An 18,855-nucleotide genomic window follows, 5' to 3' on the forward strand; every position below is an offset into this window, starting at 1 on the left:
GCAGTCGGCAGCCCACTCCCAGTGGGAATGGAACGAAGCGCCAAAACAAAGCTCAAGGGAGAACCGAACGGAACTGAAACGGAATGCCCCCCGCCTGTTGTTGCTGTTGGCCTTTCAGGGCAATGTCACGACGCGCGCTGAATGCTAAAAATTCCTTGATAAATTATATGACACGGCATCATGTGTCACAAGGGGGAGGTGGTGGGAAGTTTTTGTGTGTTTAGAGAGAGAGAGAGAGAGCGCAAACTGACGTAGCTGTCAGAATCGCTGGCTGAGCGCAAGTGGAAAATAATTTGAATAATCTTCGGCGTGGGGGAAAATTTGTCTCTAGCTGCCGGGTAACTGATTCGCTGGTAGCAATACCTAAACGCTGATATTTCATACTTTATGGCTTTAATATCCTGTACGGCTGCAACTACAACATTTCTGAAAGGATCAATGCGAAGCCTGGCCAAACATATTAAGTTAATATGGCAAAAACTCCAGCAAGAAAGGAGCAGCTCGGGTGTGTTTGTACGAGTATGAAATGACATTTTAATGCCACCTTATATTTTCATTGTTGTTGCTGTTTGTCACCATTGTTGTTCTTGCCACACACAGGAGCATGCCACAAGCCAGAGCCCGAGCCAGAGCCCAAGCCAGAGCCAGCGAGCGCGCATCGAACGCTTTGTGGCAACATGTAAAATCCATTTATTTTGACATGAAACACACATAAATCTATATTTGATCCATTTCTTTCTCTCTCCTTTGCCCACACACACGTGCAGCCGGGGGGTGCCTGGGTGCCAGGGGTGAGAAGGTGTAAAGTCATTTCCTTGGCGCTCCATAGAAATTCCCTGACGACTCGCTGCCGGGCTTTGGCTTTGTCTGCTTTAAAGAATAAAATCAAATTTGACGTTTCTTATGGAAAATGACATTTATGCTTTTCAATTTCACGTTGCGTTCACTCGCATTACGCGTGGGGGCATGCCCCTGCCCCCACTCCTAATTGAACTTAGCTCTGGGATAAGACCATAAGAACATTCCGCACTCGGAGTCTAGTTTGTGTGTGTCTGCTCCATCGATGATTGGATGGTGACGAGTGCTGACAGTGCGAGTCCCTGGTGACTGCAGCTGGCTGGGAGTTGGCAGTCTCCAGGCTCCAGTCTCTGGTATCATTGGTAGCAGCAGCTTCATAATTGATTATACACAGAGTGGCTGGCTCTGCAGCTAGCAGCTAACTCTGCAACACTGCAGCTCTGCCACGCCTCTATCATGCCAGCGCCAGAGCCAGCAAGTTGCCACTGCTGACCTGCAAAGGATTGCCCTTTGCGGCACTCGCTTCAATGGTTTTGAGAGCATTTCTGCCTCGACTTTGACTCGCTGCAAAACAGCTAATATGAATTATGTTGTAAGCAATGTTGCAACAATATTTGCCACACGACACTGCAGGGGGCAGTGCAGCAGCAGCAGCAGCAGCAGCTTCCCGTTGGCTGTCTAATCCACACAATTTTGTGTGTTTGATGCTGACTGCTGCGCCTATTGCAGGAGCTAGACTGCTGCCTACAGTCCGCTTGCTTCTCTGTTGTTGCTTAAACAGCATGGCTGCTGTTTCTGCTTGGCCTGCTCTTCGATGATTAATTATATTGCTTTTGTTGTGTTGCTGCTGCTGCTGCTGCTGTGTCTTTTGCAATTCAACTGAGTGAAAGAGAGCGAGAGGCGGGGCAGAGGGGTGCAAAATGTTTCAACTTTGTTGGGCTGCCCGTAGCCCGTAGTCCGTAGCCCGTAGCCCGTATCTGCTGCTGCAGCCAAACGCATTTAATTTGTACATATGAACATACATATGTACATATATGTATACATATTTACATACATTTGTATGGCAGTACCTAGTGCTGGCAATTTACATTGTTCGCCAACGCAGCATTCAAACAATGCGGTTTGTGCACTGGCACACAGACACACTAACACACACTCTTACATGCACTACGTGCAGTGGGTGGTTGGGCGCTTATTGTATTTTACATTGTTGCAAAAGTTAAGTTGGCTGTGGCCACACATCAGCAGCTGACACACACACACTGTATCTCTCTGTGTGTGTGTGAAATCATAAATCTGCAATTGCAATTGTAATCATGTTTTGCCCCACACACACACCCCCAAATGTACGCTAAATAGTTGCAACCCAAAAAAGGTTCCCAACATATTTCACATATTTCATAGTAGGCCTGGCTCAGCCCTTAAATTCAGTTTTACATCAGTGTACGTTCAGTCGTCGTCGTGTCAATCATTTCCTTTTTTTCGGTATGAACAAAATTGTAGTTTTCAATCAACTCAAGCTCTGATATGGCACTCAAGAAGCAGCTCCCAACCAAGGCGCTGCCCAAAAAGAAAGGCAAATCGGCCTCAGGAAGCAAAAAGCAGGCACAAAAGTTGCCGAAGTCCAGCCCCAAGCAGCAGAGCCAGCTCAAGACTCTGTTCACATCCAAAAAGTTCAAGAAGAGCCCAGTCCAAGCACAAACCCAAAGCCAAGTCTGGCGCAGGACGATCGTTCGCAGCAAGCCCAAGCAGAAAGTGCAGCTGCCGCGACTCTTTCGCACGGATCGTCGCACTGGCCTGCCCGTGGACTATGAGCGCACCGTGGAGCAGGTGATGCACTACGTAAATCCCTACATTCACAGCCAAGCCAAGCGCACGCCGGAGCAGGAGCTGGAGGAGCTGATGACCAATATGTTTGTGGAGTTGATGCAGCAGGGCGGGGCGCAAGAGCTGCGATCGATGCTGCAGAAAGGCTGCAAGGGAAGGGGCAGCTGCGACTGGCAGATGGGTGGGCAGTGCGAGCGTCAAATGGGTGGGCAGTGCGACTGGCAGATGGGCAGAAAGTTCCCAATGAATCCACGCAATGATGGACGCCAGGAGAACTCAGATCTCAGCGCCTTCTACAACGCCTGGTGAGGAACATAACGAGAGGAATCTGGAACTCTTCATTGACACCTCTCCCCCACAGCAAACGTGGACCACAGCGCACTCCCAGCACCCTGGCAGCACCCACACGCAGAAGCAGATTCAACTACAACCAACTGAAAATAAGGAGCAACTAGAGAGCGCCTCCTCTGCCCTGACCTGCTCATAAATTGTAATTGCAAAATGTTTTTGATTGAGTCAAAGAGTTTCGCCTTGATTGGTCAATCAATAGCAATCAATGGACTTCGGCTCAAAGGTAAATTAATCGAGTTATGCTCTTGAGAGACAAAATGTTGGTAAATAAACAAAATTCCACACACAACATGCAGCATGCAGCATGCTGCAGGCTCATCTTCGGGTGTTGCAAACTTCATTCAAATGCAAATACCGAATGCCGAGCATCGAGCACTGACTTGCCACCCAGCACAGCTATGCCACAAATTAAATTTTGCCCAAAATTCTGTTGCAGCAACAGCAACAGAATCTCAGTCTCCACAAAATAATAACTGCCTGCCATAAATAAATTGCAAATTCGCATTCGCATGGCAATGTCGAATGTACAGTTGGGGGTCACTCCAACGCATATCTATGAAAATTTATTTGAAATGTGATTTATGGCCCCTGACCTCTGCTCCACCTCCCTGCTGGTTGCAGCTCTGGCAAAGCCACTCGAATGCATGCAACAAATTGAAACTATATTCCATGTTCTTTAGGGCTTCTTCCTCAGCATTAAAAGGCCTTTTGCTGTAGCCAATCAGTGGGTACATCTTTTAATTGGAAGTTTTCTTACCTCTCAGACTGTGCCTTGCTGCTGCTCCAGCCAAGAACTTTACTCCTCGAAGATGGTAGCCTCCTGCCTGCCTGCTCCTGGCTTCCTCGTCCTACTGCAATAATAAAATTTACGCTAAACTTAACTAATTTCGCGAAAACTCGATTGAACGTAAATAAAAGCCAAATGAAAATTTCACAGCAAGACGCCTTTGGCCTGCTCCCCAGCTCCCCAGCTCTCCTGCTCCTTTTTTAGCTACCTTTTGGCGGCAGCATTGAACTGAATTGAGCTCAAAATCAATGTGCGTTTGCGAATAATTCATAAAGGGAGCAAAATATTATATCAGTCGAGCGTGCTAACAACCTCAGCGAGCGCCTTGCTGGCTCTCCTCTGCGTTCATCCTGGGAGGCAGGTGCGTGGTTGGGGCGCTGACTCTGAAATGAATCCTTCGGCTGTCGGCTTTAGTTATTGATGAGGTTGTGCGTGCGTGTGCGTGTGTGTGTGTGTGTGGGTGGGTGCGTGGCGCACTTGCTGCTACGTATACGTAATATGCAATCAATTTCCGCACAAAGAAATCTGTGGCTGGCTCTGTATGCAGATTGCAGATTGAAACGGATTGACGGCTTTCCATCGACTTGCTCGCTCTCTCTCCCCCTCTCTGCCGAATTCCCCGAGCCACGCCCATTAGTTATATGCCAGCGAATTATGTTTAAGTGTTTGGCCAGTGGCCCCGTGCTCCATGCCACACCCAACAGTCTCCGGCTGCTGCGACAGCTAAAAAGCCAGCTACGACGCATTGATGTCAATGAAGGCGACAAGTGCACTCCGCTTCCGCATCCGCGTTCGCGTTCGCATTGTGCCAGGAATCGATCGAGTGGATAGAGAGGGAATGGGAGCAGTTGCACCACTATTGGCACCATGGGCCATGGGTCTGGTCTCTGTGTAGCCACTTGAGCCGAGTTGACAGACAGCTCTCGCAACGAGCGCGCATTTAACATTGTCTGAACGAGTGCCATTGTGGAGCACTTTCCACCGTAGAGTAGAGCAGCGGCATTGCCAATATATTTGCTGCTCCACAGTCCGCTCTCTAGCACAGCTCGGAGGGCAGGCATCGTGCGTGCAGAAAGTCGGTTAAGCGCCTGGTAAATACGCCAAGTAGCCAGCAGTGGCAGCCTCCAACCTCCTGCCTTCTGCTACTCGTGCTGGCTTTGTGTGCACTAATTTGAAGGGGCCCGCTCCATTTGAGAGTGGATACGTTCCCCCTTTAGCATAATTTGATGCGTTTTTAAAAGCAATTCCACGCCGTTTTGCGCAATACATTTGCCGAGAGAGAGAGAGAGAGGGCTCCTGACATCCTTGAGGAAATTGGCCAACGGCTACTTGGGCACTGGCCACCGGACAGCGCAGATGCTTGGCCTGGTTGCTGGCTGCAAATCATCATAATCATAAGCAGAAGGAGCTCTAGGATGGGGTAAATATTCAAGTGGCTAATTATGAGGATGCTCCTGCTGCTTTGGAGGCTTCATTTCCGCACAACTTAAAAATGTATAATTTAATTTTGCGGAAAATAATGCTGGCGCGTGGGCGCCGCTGAATATTCATGGCTAATTTATCAGGAATGTCCCTCTGCTGTACGGTCAGTGCTCGCTGGCTTCCAATTAGCATTTGGCAGAGAGCTAATTGCCATAAATACCCAAGGAATGCGCATAACCTGGGAGCTATTCCCCCACGGGTTTTACACTCCTTTTCAAACCCAGGATCAGTCTCCACACTCTCTCTCTGTGTTCTTACAACACTCTCTTCACACTACTCAAGGCGTAGCTTGTTTATCCGTTGGCTGAATGTGTGTCCACTTGAAGCTTAGCTGAGGCAAAAGTGTCGAAATGGAATTGGGTGTTTGCGCAGCGAATGAGCCAGTAGAACTCCAACAGCGATACGCGCTATTTGCACTTCAGTTTCTCTCACTCTCTCTGTGACCCTTGAGCATTTGTTGAGCATCTTGTTCCAGCAACGCCTTAACACACACAAAACACACTCGAGCAGGGGGACTGCTCATTGTCATTGCAGCGGAAATAAAAACTTCATTTTTGGGCGCACACTTCACAGCGCCACTTGAGAGCGAGCCTTTTACGACAGTGCCAGCAACCGCTTTGATTTTAATATTAAAGCAGGGAGGCCAGGCATTTGACAGCTGCTAATCTGTGCCCCAGTCTCCCGGGCAGTGTGCCTGGACCACCTAGGGTTTGTTTGCTCTCCAAGAAAAATGGTCAGCAGATAGCGCGCAGAATTTGTGGGGGAGCATCCTGCGTGTGGCTGAATAAACAAAACTAGCAGCCCATCGTTACCGTGTCATCAGCATTCAGCAGCTGCTCATCGTGTGGCCTGTGGCATTGTCCTCCTGTTGCGCAACACACTTCACACTTCACACCCTGCCCCCATGCTTGCCATGCGTTTGATTGCNTTGCTGTTTCTGCTGTGTGTTGTCGTGCAACAATATTGAGATATCGTCTCAAGTGTAAATTGTTATTGACACTTTGCGTAGCCAGCGAGCGCTTCAGTTGGGACGAAACGAAAACGAGACGGACGGGACGACCCCCGGACAGCAGAAATATCATCAATGCCAAAGGCACACGCAGCCCAGTGACACCAGAGCGCCGGCCACCGTCCCCATTCCATTTCATTCCATGCCATTCCGTCGTTCCTTCGCGTGGTTATTTCCCCATTGCGCTGTTGCTTGTTTACAGGGAAAGGGGCGGAGCAGCAGGGGGAGTTGCTTTTTTTGTTTGCTTTGTGCATTTGATCGCCAGCAGCCCAGCACTCTTTTTTTCTTGAACGCTCGACGCGAACTGTGAAATTTTTAATTAAACTGTGAAATTTGTTTACAGCCTGCGACTGCAGTTAATTAAAGTTGAGACTGGGAAGCCCCTCTGGAGAGCGCAGAACTCCACTGCACGCAACAGCCTGTTGCTCTGGCAGCTACTTTCCTCTCTAAGCCTTTTGCTAGCAGTAACAGAAGCCGTTGTCAGAGAGAGGTAGAGCGTGAGTAGGGTTTGTGTTGTCACAGTTGAACACAGAGGGGAAAAAAACAGGGACACAAAAAACATGGGAAAATACACAGAAAACACTCCAAACACACCACCACATCTTCATAAGTCAATTGTATATTCAAGAGTCGGAAAACGAAGATGATTGAATGGAACATCATCAGTGGACTCGACCCTTCTGCTGAGTGCACGTCTGTGTCTCTGCTCCTCCCTCCCTCCTCCCTCCTCCTCCCTCTCGCTCTGCTGACAAGCGACTTATGGCAGATATTTTGCGAAATTTCGCAATAAAGTGAAACGTTTCCTTGAGCTCATTTCAATATTCTGTTTAAGCATTTTATAATATTATCATTGTGCGTTTTATATTAAATTCCGTGGAGTACGACGCACGACCAGCGGCGGGGATTCATATTTTATGTACTCGCAGGAGGAGCGCCAAGAGCGACGCGGAATATATGTGTGTTAATAAAGTGCGTACCAGCGACCAGGCTCTCAGCCTTTCCTTTCATTTTCTCTGTGAAAATATATGCATGATTGTGTGCGCTATAAACCAAACACACGTACCGACGGCCACTCCGTGCATGAGCCATAAACAGCGCCACCGAATGACAAGTAAATCATATAAAAAACCGCTCCTCCCCCTTCCCTACAGCCATAAAGTGCAACGCAGCCGCAAAATAAAGAAATATGAAGTCAATAAACGGGGCAAAGCCTTTCCTTCGATAACGAGCCACAGAAATTGCAATTTTCGTTACATTTGGATTTGGATTTGGATTTTCCCCCTTAACGAAATTACTCTGGCGCGTTACCAGCGGTGGAAAGGAATTTCCAACTAGAACTTTTAGGTGTAGATCCCTGGCATGCCTCCTCATTGTTAAAACTAAAACCTAAAAACCATTTCCAATCCAGAAACTTTCTATTAAGCATAATTTGTTTTCATTACACAAAAGTTGTGCCGGGCGAAAAGTTTCTCCTGCTGTTTGGGCTCCATTTTAGCTTGAAATTTAATTGGGCCTATGGAGTCGGTTGAAATTTATTTGCACACAACAACAAAGACTGCAGGAATCATATAAAATCAGCAGGCCAAAAATCAAAAAATTACCCCCAGGATGTTTTTCGAGAGGGAGGTCCTTAGCCTTAGCCTTAGCCTGAGCCTGAGCCAACAAACCATCCATTCAACCACAACAAACTTACAATCAAAAGTTAAATGTAAAACTTTTGGCCCCGGCCAAAGCCAAAGCCAAAGCCAAAGCCAAAGTCCGTAGGTCGAAAGTGGAAGTCATTTTCATTACTGTCGCAGCGATTACTCAGCGAATGATTTGTGTTTGATCTTTGGGAGGCACTTTAAAGGCCGCCACTGCTTGGATCTGAATTGACTTTGGGCCTCGATTGGGACTTGGGGTTTTTGGGGGTTTTTGTTAAACAAATGATTGGACATTGTGATTGGATGATGACTCTGGGCAACAGTTCATTGGGCACGACTCGCTGCTCGACTTCAACTTCAACTTCTGGTGCTCTAATGAACGATATCCTGTCAGATATCCTGTCGGGTAAACTGGTAACGTTGCCAGCCGCAAAGGGAGAGAAAAACTCAGCTCTTATCTGAAGTGTGACGTGGCTGATGGCTGGCTGCTGGTCAAAAAACAAACCCGCACAAAGCCGGAAAACGTGGCAATTGTCTCAGCCCAGCCACTAGGAACATTGTCTGCCAAATATTCATTTGCCGTGTGTATATAAACTGTGAAGGTCGTCGTTTCAGGAGCCAAAACCGCAATGGCTGGCTCCACTCCTGCGTAGCCAGCGAAGCATACAGTCGCCTGACTAGGCCCAGAACCCAAACTCAAACCCCGTCCTGGCTCTGGCTATTCATTTGGTTCGTTGTGCTTCATTCATTAGCTTGCTTTCCGTTTCCGCTTCATTCAATTCTGTTGATGCCTTTGCCGCCACTTGCCACTGACTTAATGCCATCGACGTCCAAGCTGAAGCCCAGGTCGTAGCCATAGCCGTAACCGTAACCGTGGTCTATATCCTGAGTTAAATGCTGCCTCGCTGCCGCTCTGTCTCTGCCTCTGAATGTTTATTTGTATGCGGCAATCTTCGACTGAACACGACCCGCCTGTTTCAGCTGCTGCTGCTGCTCCCTCTCGCTCCTTCTTCGCAATTCATTTTCAATTTATCTTGCCTAATATCGACATGCTTTTAGGAGGTATCCTCGCCGGCACCCTGGCTGCCACGCTGTAGCTCAAACTCTGCCTGACAGATGGACAAGTAAAGGCTGACAGACTCGCGTCTCGCTTCTCTCTGCTGTGTTTGTGTGTGTTGCAGCTTGGCTGCCATTTTACTTCTGGGCTTATCGACTCTTATTTGCGCATTATTTCAGAATTAATAATTCAATTCTCGATGCTTTTCAATTTGCTTGCGAGGATAGCCCAGTGACCCGCATTTGCCGAAGCCAAATTTCAAATTCCGATTGATTCATTTGTCCGTGTGTCAACTGCAGTACACAAGGACCAAGGACCAAGGACCAACGACCATTTGCTAGTTCTTTTCATTGTGGGGCATGTTGTAAATCTTTTGCTGCACTTCCTCTGAGTGCTGCTGCTGCTCCCTCTCTCTCACACTTTGTATTAAGAATTCCGTTCAAAGTGCTCTGCCCACTTTCATCTATTTTAATAAAGTTAAAAGCCACCCAAAAGACACTAGAAGAAGAGCGAGCCAGCCGAGGCTGCCAGAGCAGCTTGACACATTGCCAGCGGAGGAGGAGGGAGTCCAGTAGGATTCCAAAATTTAAAACACTTTTCGGGTTGCCTGGTATTTACCAGTTTAGTATATTAGTCTGCCGCTGGCGTTGGCAAGAGAAAGGGAAAGCACACACACACACACGCACACACACACACACTCAGCCTCAAACTCATTCATAAACATGCGCGATGCTGCATGCTCCCGCTGATCCGGCTCCTGCTTCTGCTTTGTCAGCCAGTTGAGTTTTGCAGTTTTTAGTTTTTGCAGTTGCACTTTTGCCTGCTTCTAGTTCACACTACCCCCCCTCAGCTCCACCCTCCCCCCCGACTGTGATCCCTCTTGGTGGGCTACGCTCTGGCAAGTGGAAAGTGCTTACATTTTTCTGGCAGCGGAAATGCATATTGCTTCCGGCCTTTTATTCATTTCCCTTTTGCATTTTCTTCTCTTTATTTTTTTTTGCTGCCCAACTATTTTTACTTGCAAGTCCTGGAGTTTTGTTTCGGGACTCAGCCCCCACCCCGTGGAGCTCTTTACAAATTTTTATGCTGCGGTCATGCCAAAATGCATTGTAAATGGAAGAAATGTGAGCGAGTGTGAGTGTGAGTGTGAGTGTGCGAGTGTGTCTGGCTCTCAGTGTAAATAAGTTTTGAGTTTGTCTTTCGCATACGCTGGCTCTGTCTCTACACTCCCTGCTGCCTGCTGCCTGCCGCCTGCCGCCTGCCCTTTGCCCTTTACGCTTTTCACTCTGCTATCTTCACTTCGCTGTAGTCGCTGTCCCTCTCTCTTGTGCGGACAGTGCAAAGCATCAGCAGCAAAAACTGCAGATTGTTATGGCTGTCAGGGCGCAGAGAACACTGAGACAAAAAAGGTGTAGCCTCTGCTTTCCTGCTCATCAGTAGCAGCACTTTCCATGAGCAAAATGCAGGCATTCATTTGGCTTGTGTTTGCTTTTTGGTAGCACTTTTTTTGCGCAGTGCAGTCGCTGGTTCGGTGCCAAATTTCACACACAGATACTGAACGGTTTTCGGTCTCTACTTTGGCTCCCTTTTGCTCCTTTTGCTCCTTTCTTTTTTGCTGCTGCTGCTGATGATGTTTTTGTCGTTACGCTTTGTGTGTCCTTGTCGTTGCTGCTGAATCTGATGTGTTTTTTTCTTTGCGGACTGAGGCAGATGATGGCTGGCTGCTGGTGGTGGCAAAGGGTCAGTCAAGTCGAGTCTGCTGAGCAGCTGCAAAGAGGGTATCGCTGGCCGTGGCCATCATCGAGAGTGCTACACTAGAATTAATCTTTGTCAAATGGCGTTGCTTTTCGAGTTGCTCTTGCCACAGACAGACACAGGCAGACACACATACCAATTGAGATACATTGAATGGGGGTTCGAAGTGGTACCAATACGAGAGCGAGAGAGGAGTGCCCCCAGTACGTGCACTATCTGCGATCAGGTTGGACAAGCCTAAGCCGTGCATGTACACACCAGCAGGCAGGCCAGGTCCCAAAAAAGGGTTGTGTGTCCCTGGCCCTGTGGGTGCCCTCATATGCATAACGGTACTCCGCTCTCGCACTCCCTCTTTTACTCTCAAATTCGCCCTTGCAGGCGCAGGCAAACAAATTTGCAAGCAAAGTGCTCCGTGCCGCCTGCACATTGGCACATTTTTAATACACTGGCGTCCCCACGGGCATGCCATGTCTCTGTGTGTGTGTGTGTGTGTGTGGGGTCCAAAGTCTAATCTCGTTCTGCACACAGACTCGCTCTGTAACACGTGTCTTGGTAGTTTTCAAGTGCTTGCAGCTTGATTTGATGTAATTTATTGAAAATTTATACAAATTTGTGCTTGTCTTTGCACAATAGCGTCCCCAGTCCCAGTCCCAGTCCCAGTCCCAGCTACAGCCTTCGACTTCGACTTCGACTTCTTCGTCTGCACTCGTTTGTGCTCCCTTCCTCTGTGCCTCAGTCTCTTCTGCATGTGGGTCACGTAGCCATGTGACTTATACGAAATGCAAATGAAATAGTATATTCGGAGAGTCAGAGGACTGTCCCTCTGTGTGTTAGAAGTGGCAAACTGCCCATATTCCCAGTGCCTGGACACTTTGTGTGCCATGGCCATAGAATTCCAAATACAAATACAAATACAAATCCAAATCCATGCCAGCCAGCAGCTGTAATAGAATTGCTTTTTGCTCGCTCTCCTTGCATAAGATAAATGTGCGAACTTGCGCCAAGTGAAAGTGTTTTTGATAAATGTGCCAAAAAAAAGAAGAATTCGAATCGTAAATCGTGGGCATCGAAGGCCATGCAGGACATTGATGTGATCCTCTGTTAATGCCACAGCTGCGAGTGTTTCCTGCTGATTCCTTGGTCTGAGACTTTTCCAGCATTGTTCAGTGGTGCGGCGCTGGCATTTGATATTTCTGCCACAGCCACAGCCACAGCCCGACTGTCTGCCCTTTCTGTCTGTCTGCCTGCTTTATGATTTCGTTTGATTGTTTTGTTGTTGCTGTTACATTGTTGCCCCACCGAGTGTCTGCAACTTTGCTGATTTCATTGCTTGATTTCCTTTTTCCTTTTGCTGCTCCAACAGCGATACCCTGCACCAAGGAACTGCTTGCTGGCTGCTGGTTTTCCTTTCTATTTTTTGCTGCTTTATTTTCCATTTCAATTTCGTTAAGTTTTCGCTTCTGGAGTTCACTTCTATGCCAGAGATACGTGTGGGTTCTCGGACTTTCCCTCCATAATAGAATTATTTGTATCAAATTGTGGCGCAACCAAAAAATGAAATGAAATAAAAGTGGAGCAGCAGCAGCAACACCCACACCAATGCAAACACTAACACAATTGAGAGAGAGAGAGAGAGAGAGAGAGAGAGGAGAAAAAAACTTAGCACAAAGGCATTTTTATTTTTCATTTCGCCTATGCTCCAAATTGAATTAAAAGTTGGCATTTTTTGCCACCAGAACCCACTTCCTGCTGCAGCGATTGTGTTTGCTCCTGCTCCTTGTTGCAGCCTTATCTTCCTCGACTTTCATTGGCAACAAAAAAAGTGTTGAGCTGTGAAAAGTTTGTGATTTCTGCAGACTTCAAACCTGCAGCAAATGACAAATGAACTGAAGCCCAGCTACGGGCTGGGTCACCGCTCCTCACCCACACAAATCCATATCTGGAGCATAACGAAGCTCCTCCGCTGCTCCCATTCGATTTTGGCACGCGAATGCAATCAGCATCTGGCCGCATTTCTGCGCTGCTGTTATGACACGAGCTTTTGTGATCAATATGTTTTCGAGAGCACCTGCCTTGCCTTGCAATTTGTCGGCATCATCGATGCTGGAGCCCCCAACCACCTGTCTGCCTGTCTGTCTGCCAGTCTGTGTTGAGCTGCTGACAAAGACGAATGGCTGAAGTGCGAGTTGTTCGCGCAATCAGCGTTGGGGCATAATCAAAAATGAAAATAAGCATTGCATACTTTGCCGGGTGCCACACAAGCCACAAACAAAAGCACTCCCCACTCTGCACAGCCATCACCCACCCGATTGATTTATTGAGAGATTAATGCCAACGATTTCTTTTTACTGCTGGCGCTGTTAGTTTTTTTTTTTACCACTCTGCCCCACATTGGGGCCACGCTGTCAAGGAGAAGTCGTCGCACAGCCTGTGCCTGTGTCTCTGCCCCCCGAGGCACACACATGAGTTATTGGCTGCTTCGATAGTGCAAACACTTACATATGCGGGCTGTACCCCCTCGCCTCTTGACGCTGCTTTGTTTTGCAGCCTGAAACATTCAGAACTTTTAGGGGCAGGGCAGGGATAAACCCCGCTTTTAATCAGCTCTTGCGAAGTTATGCAAATTTCATAAATCTCAATTTAGTGGGGCAACTCCAACGCGCCTTTGATGTTTGCTCGATTGACAAGGGAAGGTAGTGCAGGGAGCGACTGCTGCAACACTTAAGCGGATTATGACTCGCACTGCGCTAAGTTGTGATTTTTTAATAACTAAACTTTGGCAGGCAGCAGCAGGCGCAGAGGTGAATGCATTTGCCTCAGACAATGTCTCTGTCTATCTGCATGTTGCAGCCATATCCGGTACCCACTCTCGCCACAACTTTTGTAGCGCTTTTCAAAACTTTGCCACACACAGTGACACAGGGGAGTGTGTGGATTACGAATATGTACATCCAAGTGCTTCAGCTTCGCACCTTGGCAGCGCCAGTGCCTGTCTTGGCTCCACACAAACCGCACACTTGGAAATGCTTAATTTCACTCGCTGCCTGCCGTAACCCGAAATGAGCTTCGATGAGCCCCACAAATAGTTTCGTGTTTCCACTCGGCAGGCTGTCGACAAATGGCTGCGAGACAGTAGCTAACAGCAGCGATTGTGGCTCCCCTTGGTAAGTGCACTCTCAAGTGATGCTCCAATATGGTAACGCCACCGCAACGTTGCCGCGTAACTTCATTAACGCTCTGCTCCCTTTTCCCCGGTTTATCTGTCGATGCTTCCACCTCTTCCTCCTCCCATTTGGGGTGTTGCATTTCAGGCTCAGGCGCTAAATGCATTTCGTGCGCAGTCTTCTAAGTCTGCCTACGGGTAATATACTCTGCCCGCTCCTCCCTCTACCCACCCAAAGCAAAGTTTAATTAATTTTCCTGTGGCTTTTGGCTTTGGCTTCGGTTCTTAAGTGGTTCTGCTGCTACTCGCACAGCTGCTGCTTCCTCTCTGTGGCCGCAAGTTGTATGTCTTTTTGTCAAAATACTTTGGGCTCGAATTTAACAAATTTTGCCACCCACTACACCCCCCCACACGAAAAAGTAGTTTTAATTTGAGTCGCGCTGTCACGGCATGAGGCATCGCTGGTAGTTCATTAACAGCCAGGGTTTTCCGTGTTAATTGACCGCGTTGCTTTGCCATTTCCATGATGATTGTGCAGCAATATGTACCACAAAATTACACAAATCAAATGCACAACAGGCCAACCCGCCGCCAAAAAAAATGAGGACATGATTTGTTTTTCGATTTGTGAACCGCAACGCAATCAATTGCATAGCCAGAGGAGCGCCAGAGCAGACACAGCTCCCCCCCCCCTTGCGTTGGCTGACAATGACCACAATAAAGCATGTAAGTGGATTAAACTCAACCACTCATTAAATTACGAGCTGCTACTCGCACTCGTACTCGCATGTGCTGCTATGAACAGACCACAGACAGCAACCGCAAAACATCCTTTGACTGCACCGAGTAGCGACTATTGATATGTGCCAATAACATAAATTGTCAAGCGGAACAGAGCGGGGGAACAGCCAAGGAGCACAAGGAGTGAGAACTGTTAGAGAGAGATTCAAGCATCAAGCAGCTTAAAGAACGCGCAAGAATGTGCCCAAAGGAGACCCAAGAGAGTGGTGGAAAGAGGGGACAGTGATAGGTGCAGAGAGATATCGGTTAACGGCGCAAAGCAAACAGAAAGCGAGGCTGCCAGTGGCCCGAGGGGAGTTGGCTCGTTGTTGGCATATCGATTTTAGCCTTTGCCCTCGCTCCGTGCTCCGTTGTTTACCTTCGCTATTTGCCTTTGACCTGTTGTGCTTCAACGCTCGCTGCATGAATATAATGTTTGGGTTTTAGCTTCCCAGCTCCCCAGGGGGAGGGGAACGGACAGCTCTTCTCGCCTCAATTAAAAGTGGAAATACAAATGTCCAGCAACTGCTTTGGATACTGGCTGTTAAAATTTAAATTGCATGGCAAAAAGGAGCAGCCAAATTAATTGTCAGTGCCCCGCTTTTCGTTTGCTGCGCCAAAAAGCCGCAGCGACACCAATAGAGAGAGCGCAATAAAAACTATCTGCGACCCGCTCAGCCACGCGGCTAAGTAGGCAGCAGCGCAGCTTTCGGGTCAGGCTCCTGGAAACAGGCTGGCAAAAAGTAGGCAGTGGTCCGGGTGTCAGGTTAAGGCCGTTCGAGCGCATGGCCCGTGCTGCAGCAGAGATGACACGGTGACCTAAAGGCGACAACAACAACCGCATGCAGAACGCGGCAGAGCGGACACAATGAAAAGCCACACAGCAGAAGCCGTGCTAATAAACAATGGCCAGCCGCAGCGTGGAAATGGGTTGCCACAGGGTGTGGCAGACGCATCTGAGACTTCCTAGTCTCTAGTACTAGATGTTTTTAGCTGTTTTACGCTTTTAGGGCAATTTGGGGACAACGTGGCGTATGCGTGTCCACGGCTGCCTTTGCAGGTGTCAAGTGCCAAGTGTGTAGTTTACCGCAAAGTGCTGTGCCTGCGTGTGTGTGTAAAAAATAACAACAAAAGCGAAGAACATTTCTGCTCATGCGAAAGCCACTGCGGCAGCCATAATGGCAGCCAACAGCGGGCAGGGTGCGGCCCTTAAATTGTTCAATTCTAAGGCTTCGCAGCAGCATTTACGAGCGACAACAAACAACTAATGGAGATGGAGAAGGGAGCAGGAGCTGAAGCTGGAGCTGGAGCGGGAGCTGGCACAAAAGAGGTCGTTAAATGCCAACGTTGTGCCCCGTCCACAGAGCTTCACATACATATTGTTTGGCCTTTGCCAGCAGCGCAGCCAAAGAAAGGCTCTACGCTCTGTGGAAACTTTAGAAAGGAGTGAAAGTTTCGCTTTGAATTAAAGCACAAGCAGAGGCGAAGACTGAGGCGGAGACTGAGGCGTTTCATCGCTTAAAGCACACACAAAACTGGGGACTCCAAATCATACTCATGATGCCTTCTGGGGTCTGGCTGCTGGCTGCCTTTGCTGGCTCTAACTTTGAAATTTTAGCAAGTAATCTGCGCTAAATAGACTTTCCCTTCCCTACTTTCATTTGTAAGCCAACAAATTAATTAGTTTTCAACACTCGAGTTACTTTAAATGGCAATTCGTGTAATTAATTTCGCACACATTGACAGCCGGCGCACACAAGCCAAGTGCAAAGCAAATCTAAACCTCTCCAGTTATCGGAAGTGTATGCTAAAAGCAACAGCAAAAGCAAAAGCGTAAGCCCTGTGCAGCAGGTCAGGCAGGGGCCATAGCCAAAAGCCACAGATACAGGACACACACGGACAGATGTAGATGTAGATGGAGATGAAGAGAGACGTCTCTCTGCAAAGGAAACAATTTTCTTGGTGAATGCGCTAGCACAAAGCGAAGATATTGCAAATACGATAGATACGAGTGTGCAGCTTCAAGTGTGGGCACACACACACAAGGACATCCTTCATCCTGCCCTCGCTCCCATCACTCAAACTGCAAAGAAATCAACTGGCAAAGTCATAAATTTTCGGTTTTTGCCAACTGCAAATTATTTCAGCATCAAGCAGCAGCAGCAGCCTCCATCTACTCCAGGAGTCTCTCTGGCTGTCTCTCGACTAAAAGTTAAGTAATGCAACGATGGCAAAACATGTGAGCAGAGCCAGCTCAGGGCAAGGGCAGAGCCAGCGGCAGTGAAAAATTGTGCAGAAATATTTAAACTGCAATTTCAAAGCGATTTGTTTTATGGCCGAGTAGCTGGCTGGCAGGGTGAGTGAGGGAATTGTTTCGTTGGTTTCTAGATCTCCGCAGCACCCGACAGCGTGGAAAACTTAACTCGGATTTGATGTGCACCCAGCCAGCTGTTAATGCTGCATGATTTATACATCCCTTCCTCTCCTGCAGCTCATTATAAGCCACTAAATCAGGACTGTGGATGTACAGATGAGTGCCGCAGCTACAGCACTTCGTCACTTGAGCATTTTTTGGGCAGAGTCCAGCGGAGTGCTGCACTGCCACTTCCGCTTCCGTCTGGCGGTCATAAATTCTCCGCTTTGGCCGCTTTGCATGTCCTTTCAGTTTATTATTTTATCGGGAGCAGCCGCTGCGGTAGCCCCCTTCCCCATGCTGCCTAGCTGCCAATTGTCATCGCCGACTGCGCCGACTGGCCTTGTAATGCGGAGTAGATCCTGGCCTGCTGGCGTGTGCAAAATGATTTGTTTGGGGCCGCCGACTGCAGTGGGCCTTTGGCTACTCTTTTTTTGTTGCTGCTGCTGCTGCGCGATAAATCAAAACTCAAACACAGACACAGCGCAAGCCACCCACTAAGCTACCCAACTAACTGTGGATTACTCTGTGCCTCGTGCACTAGTGCGAAATTAGAACTATTATATTTATAGCGCAAATAGTCCGCACATCATTCCCACTGCGGTGGGGGAGGACCTCCAGGTAAAAGCCAAAACGGTAGCCAAAAGGCCCATATCCACGGAGCCATTAGACACGCCTGCCAGTCGCCGGTTTGCCCGTTGCCTGTCTCTTTCCTTCAGATGTAATAAAAACATAAAATGTTGCACATTATGCAAACAACACACACACACACATGCACAGCACATACACCCACCCACCCCCACACACACACATTTAAATACACAGCCAAAGGCAGGGAACTCGGAACTTGCCGCAGCGTTGGGAAGATTTCAGCTTTGACGCTGGCGCCGCATGTCTAACGTTTCGTTTGCCATTTACATACACACCCACAAGGACACAGCACACACACACACACACACACACACACACACACACACACACACACACACAGACAGACAGACACACGTAATTGTACCTCCTGCTGGGGCCAAGCAAAAATCCAACAAAGTCTGGCACTAGGCGCTGCTCCTGTGTGTATGTGTGTGTGCGGAGAGCACATTAAATTTATTTGAAATTATTATTATGCGCATTTACCTAACATTTGCATAACCGACAGTCGACGGTCGCTCGCTCTGTGGGCCAATTTGTGAGTAAAATGTGGAGGGAGAGAGTAACTGGGCCAACAACAGCTTATAATTTGATTGAAAACTCCGCGCAAGAAGCTGGCAATCCTTCATTCTCAGCGTCATCCTTCAGCCACCATGGCAGAGCCAAAGGGAAGCGATTTCATTTGCCATTCGAACGACATTTATCACGCCGCGGGACACACTCGAATGCTGCAAAAATATTTGTTGTCAATTTTTAAGCATTCGCTTAATGCTTTAGTTTATGGCTTTAGTTTGGCCAACAGACATAAATAAAGTGTGGCGAAAAAATGAGAAATGGAAACCAGAAAAACAGAACAGCAGCAGCAGAACAAAAATTGGATTGTAAAAATGAAAACATGGCGCATAAATTACCAACTGGCTGTGCACTAGATTTTCCTGCCAGCACACATTGGAAAATTGTTTTAAATAATTAAATGCTGGCTCTGCACTTATTTACACCATTTAACCCAAAAGAGAGACCAGCACACAGGCTGTATCCTTGCTGGGGCCGTTACTCTCACATTAAACACAGCAAAATATGCAGTGCACCAGGTGCAGCATGTACGTAGTTCTAAATCATATAAATATTGCGCTCTCATGTCT

At 48.0% G+C, this 18,855-nt stretch overlaps 1 protein-coding gene across 1 annotated transcript; it reads left to right on the forward strand.

The window, feature by feature from the left end:
• The first annotated feature begins 2,232 nt into the window (after positions 1-2,232).
• LOC117581908 lies at positions 2,233-3,265 on the forward strand. The gene is made up of 2 exons (XM_034269376.1): positions 2,233-2,930; positions 2,987-3,265. Exons 1-2 carry the CDS (start codon positions 2,326-2,328, stop codon positions 3,078-3,080), a joined length of 699 nt encoding a protein of 232 aa, XP_034125267.1. The 5' UTR covers positions 2,233-2,325; the 3' UTR covers positions 3,081-3,265.
• The last annotated feature ends 15,590 nt before the right edge of the window (positions 3,266-18,855 follow it).

This window comes from Drosophila guanche, unplaced genomic scaffold (assembly GCF_900245975.1).
Source record: "Drosophila guanche unplaced genomic scaffold, DGUA_6, whole genome shotgun sequence".
In the NCBI taxonomy this organism is placed as follows: Eukaryota; Metazoa; Arthropoda; class Insecta; order Diptera; family Drosophilidae; genus Drosophila; species Drosophila guanche.

Coding starts and splice junctions, on each gene's coding strand:
- LOC117581908 (XM_034269376.1), top strand. CDS start 2,326: ATGGCACTCAAGAAGCAGCTCCCAACCAAGGCGCTGCCCAAAAAGAAA. Junction 2,931..2,986: donor AGCGCCTTCTACAACGCCTG/GTGAGGAACATA, acceptor TCTCCCCCACAG/CAAACGTGGACCACAGCGCA.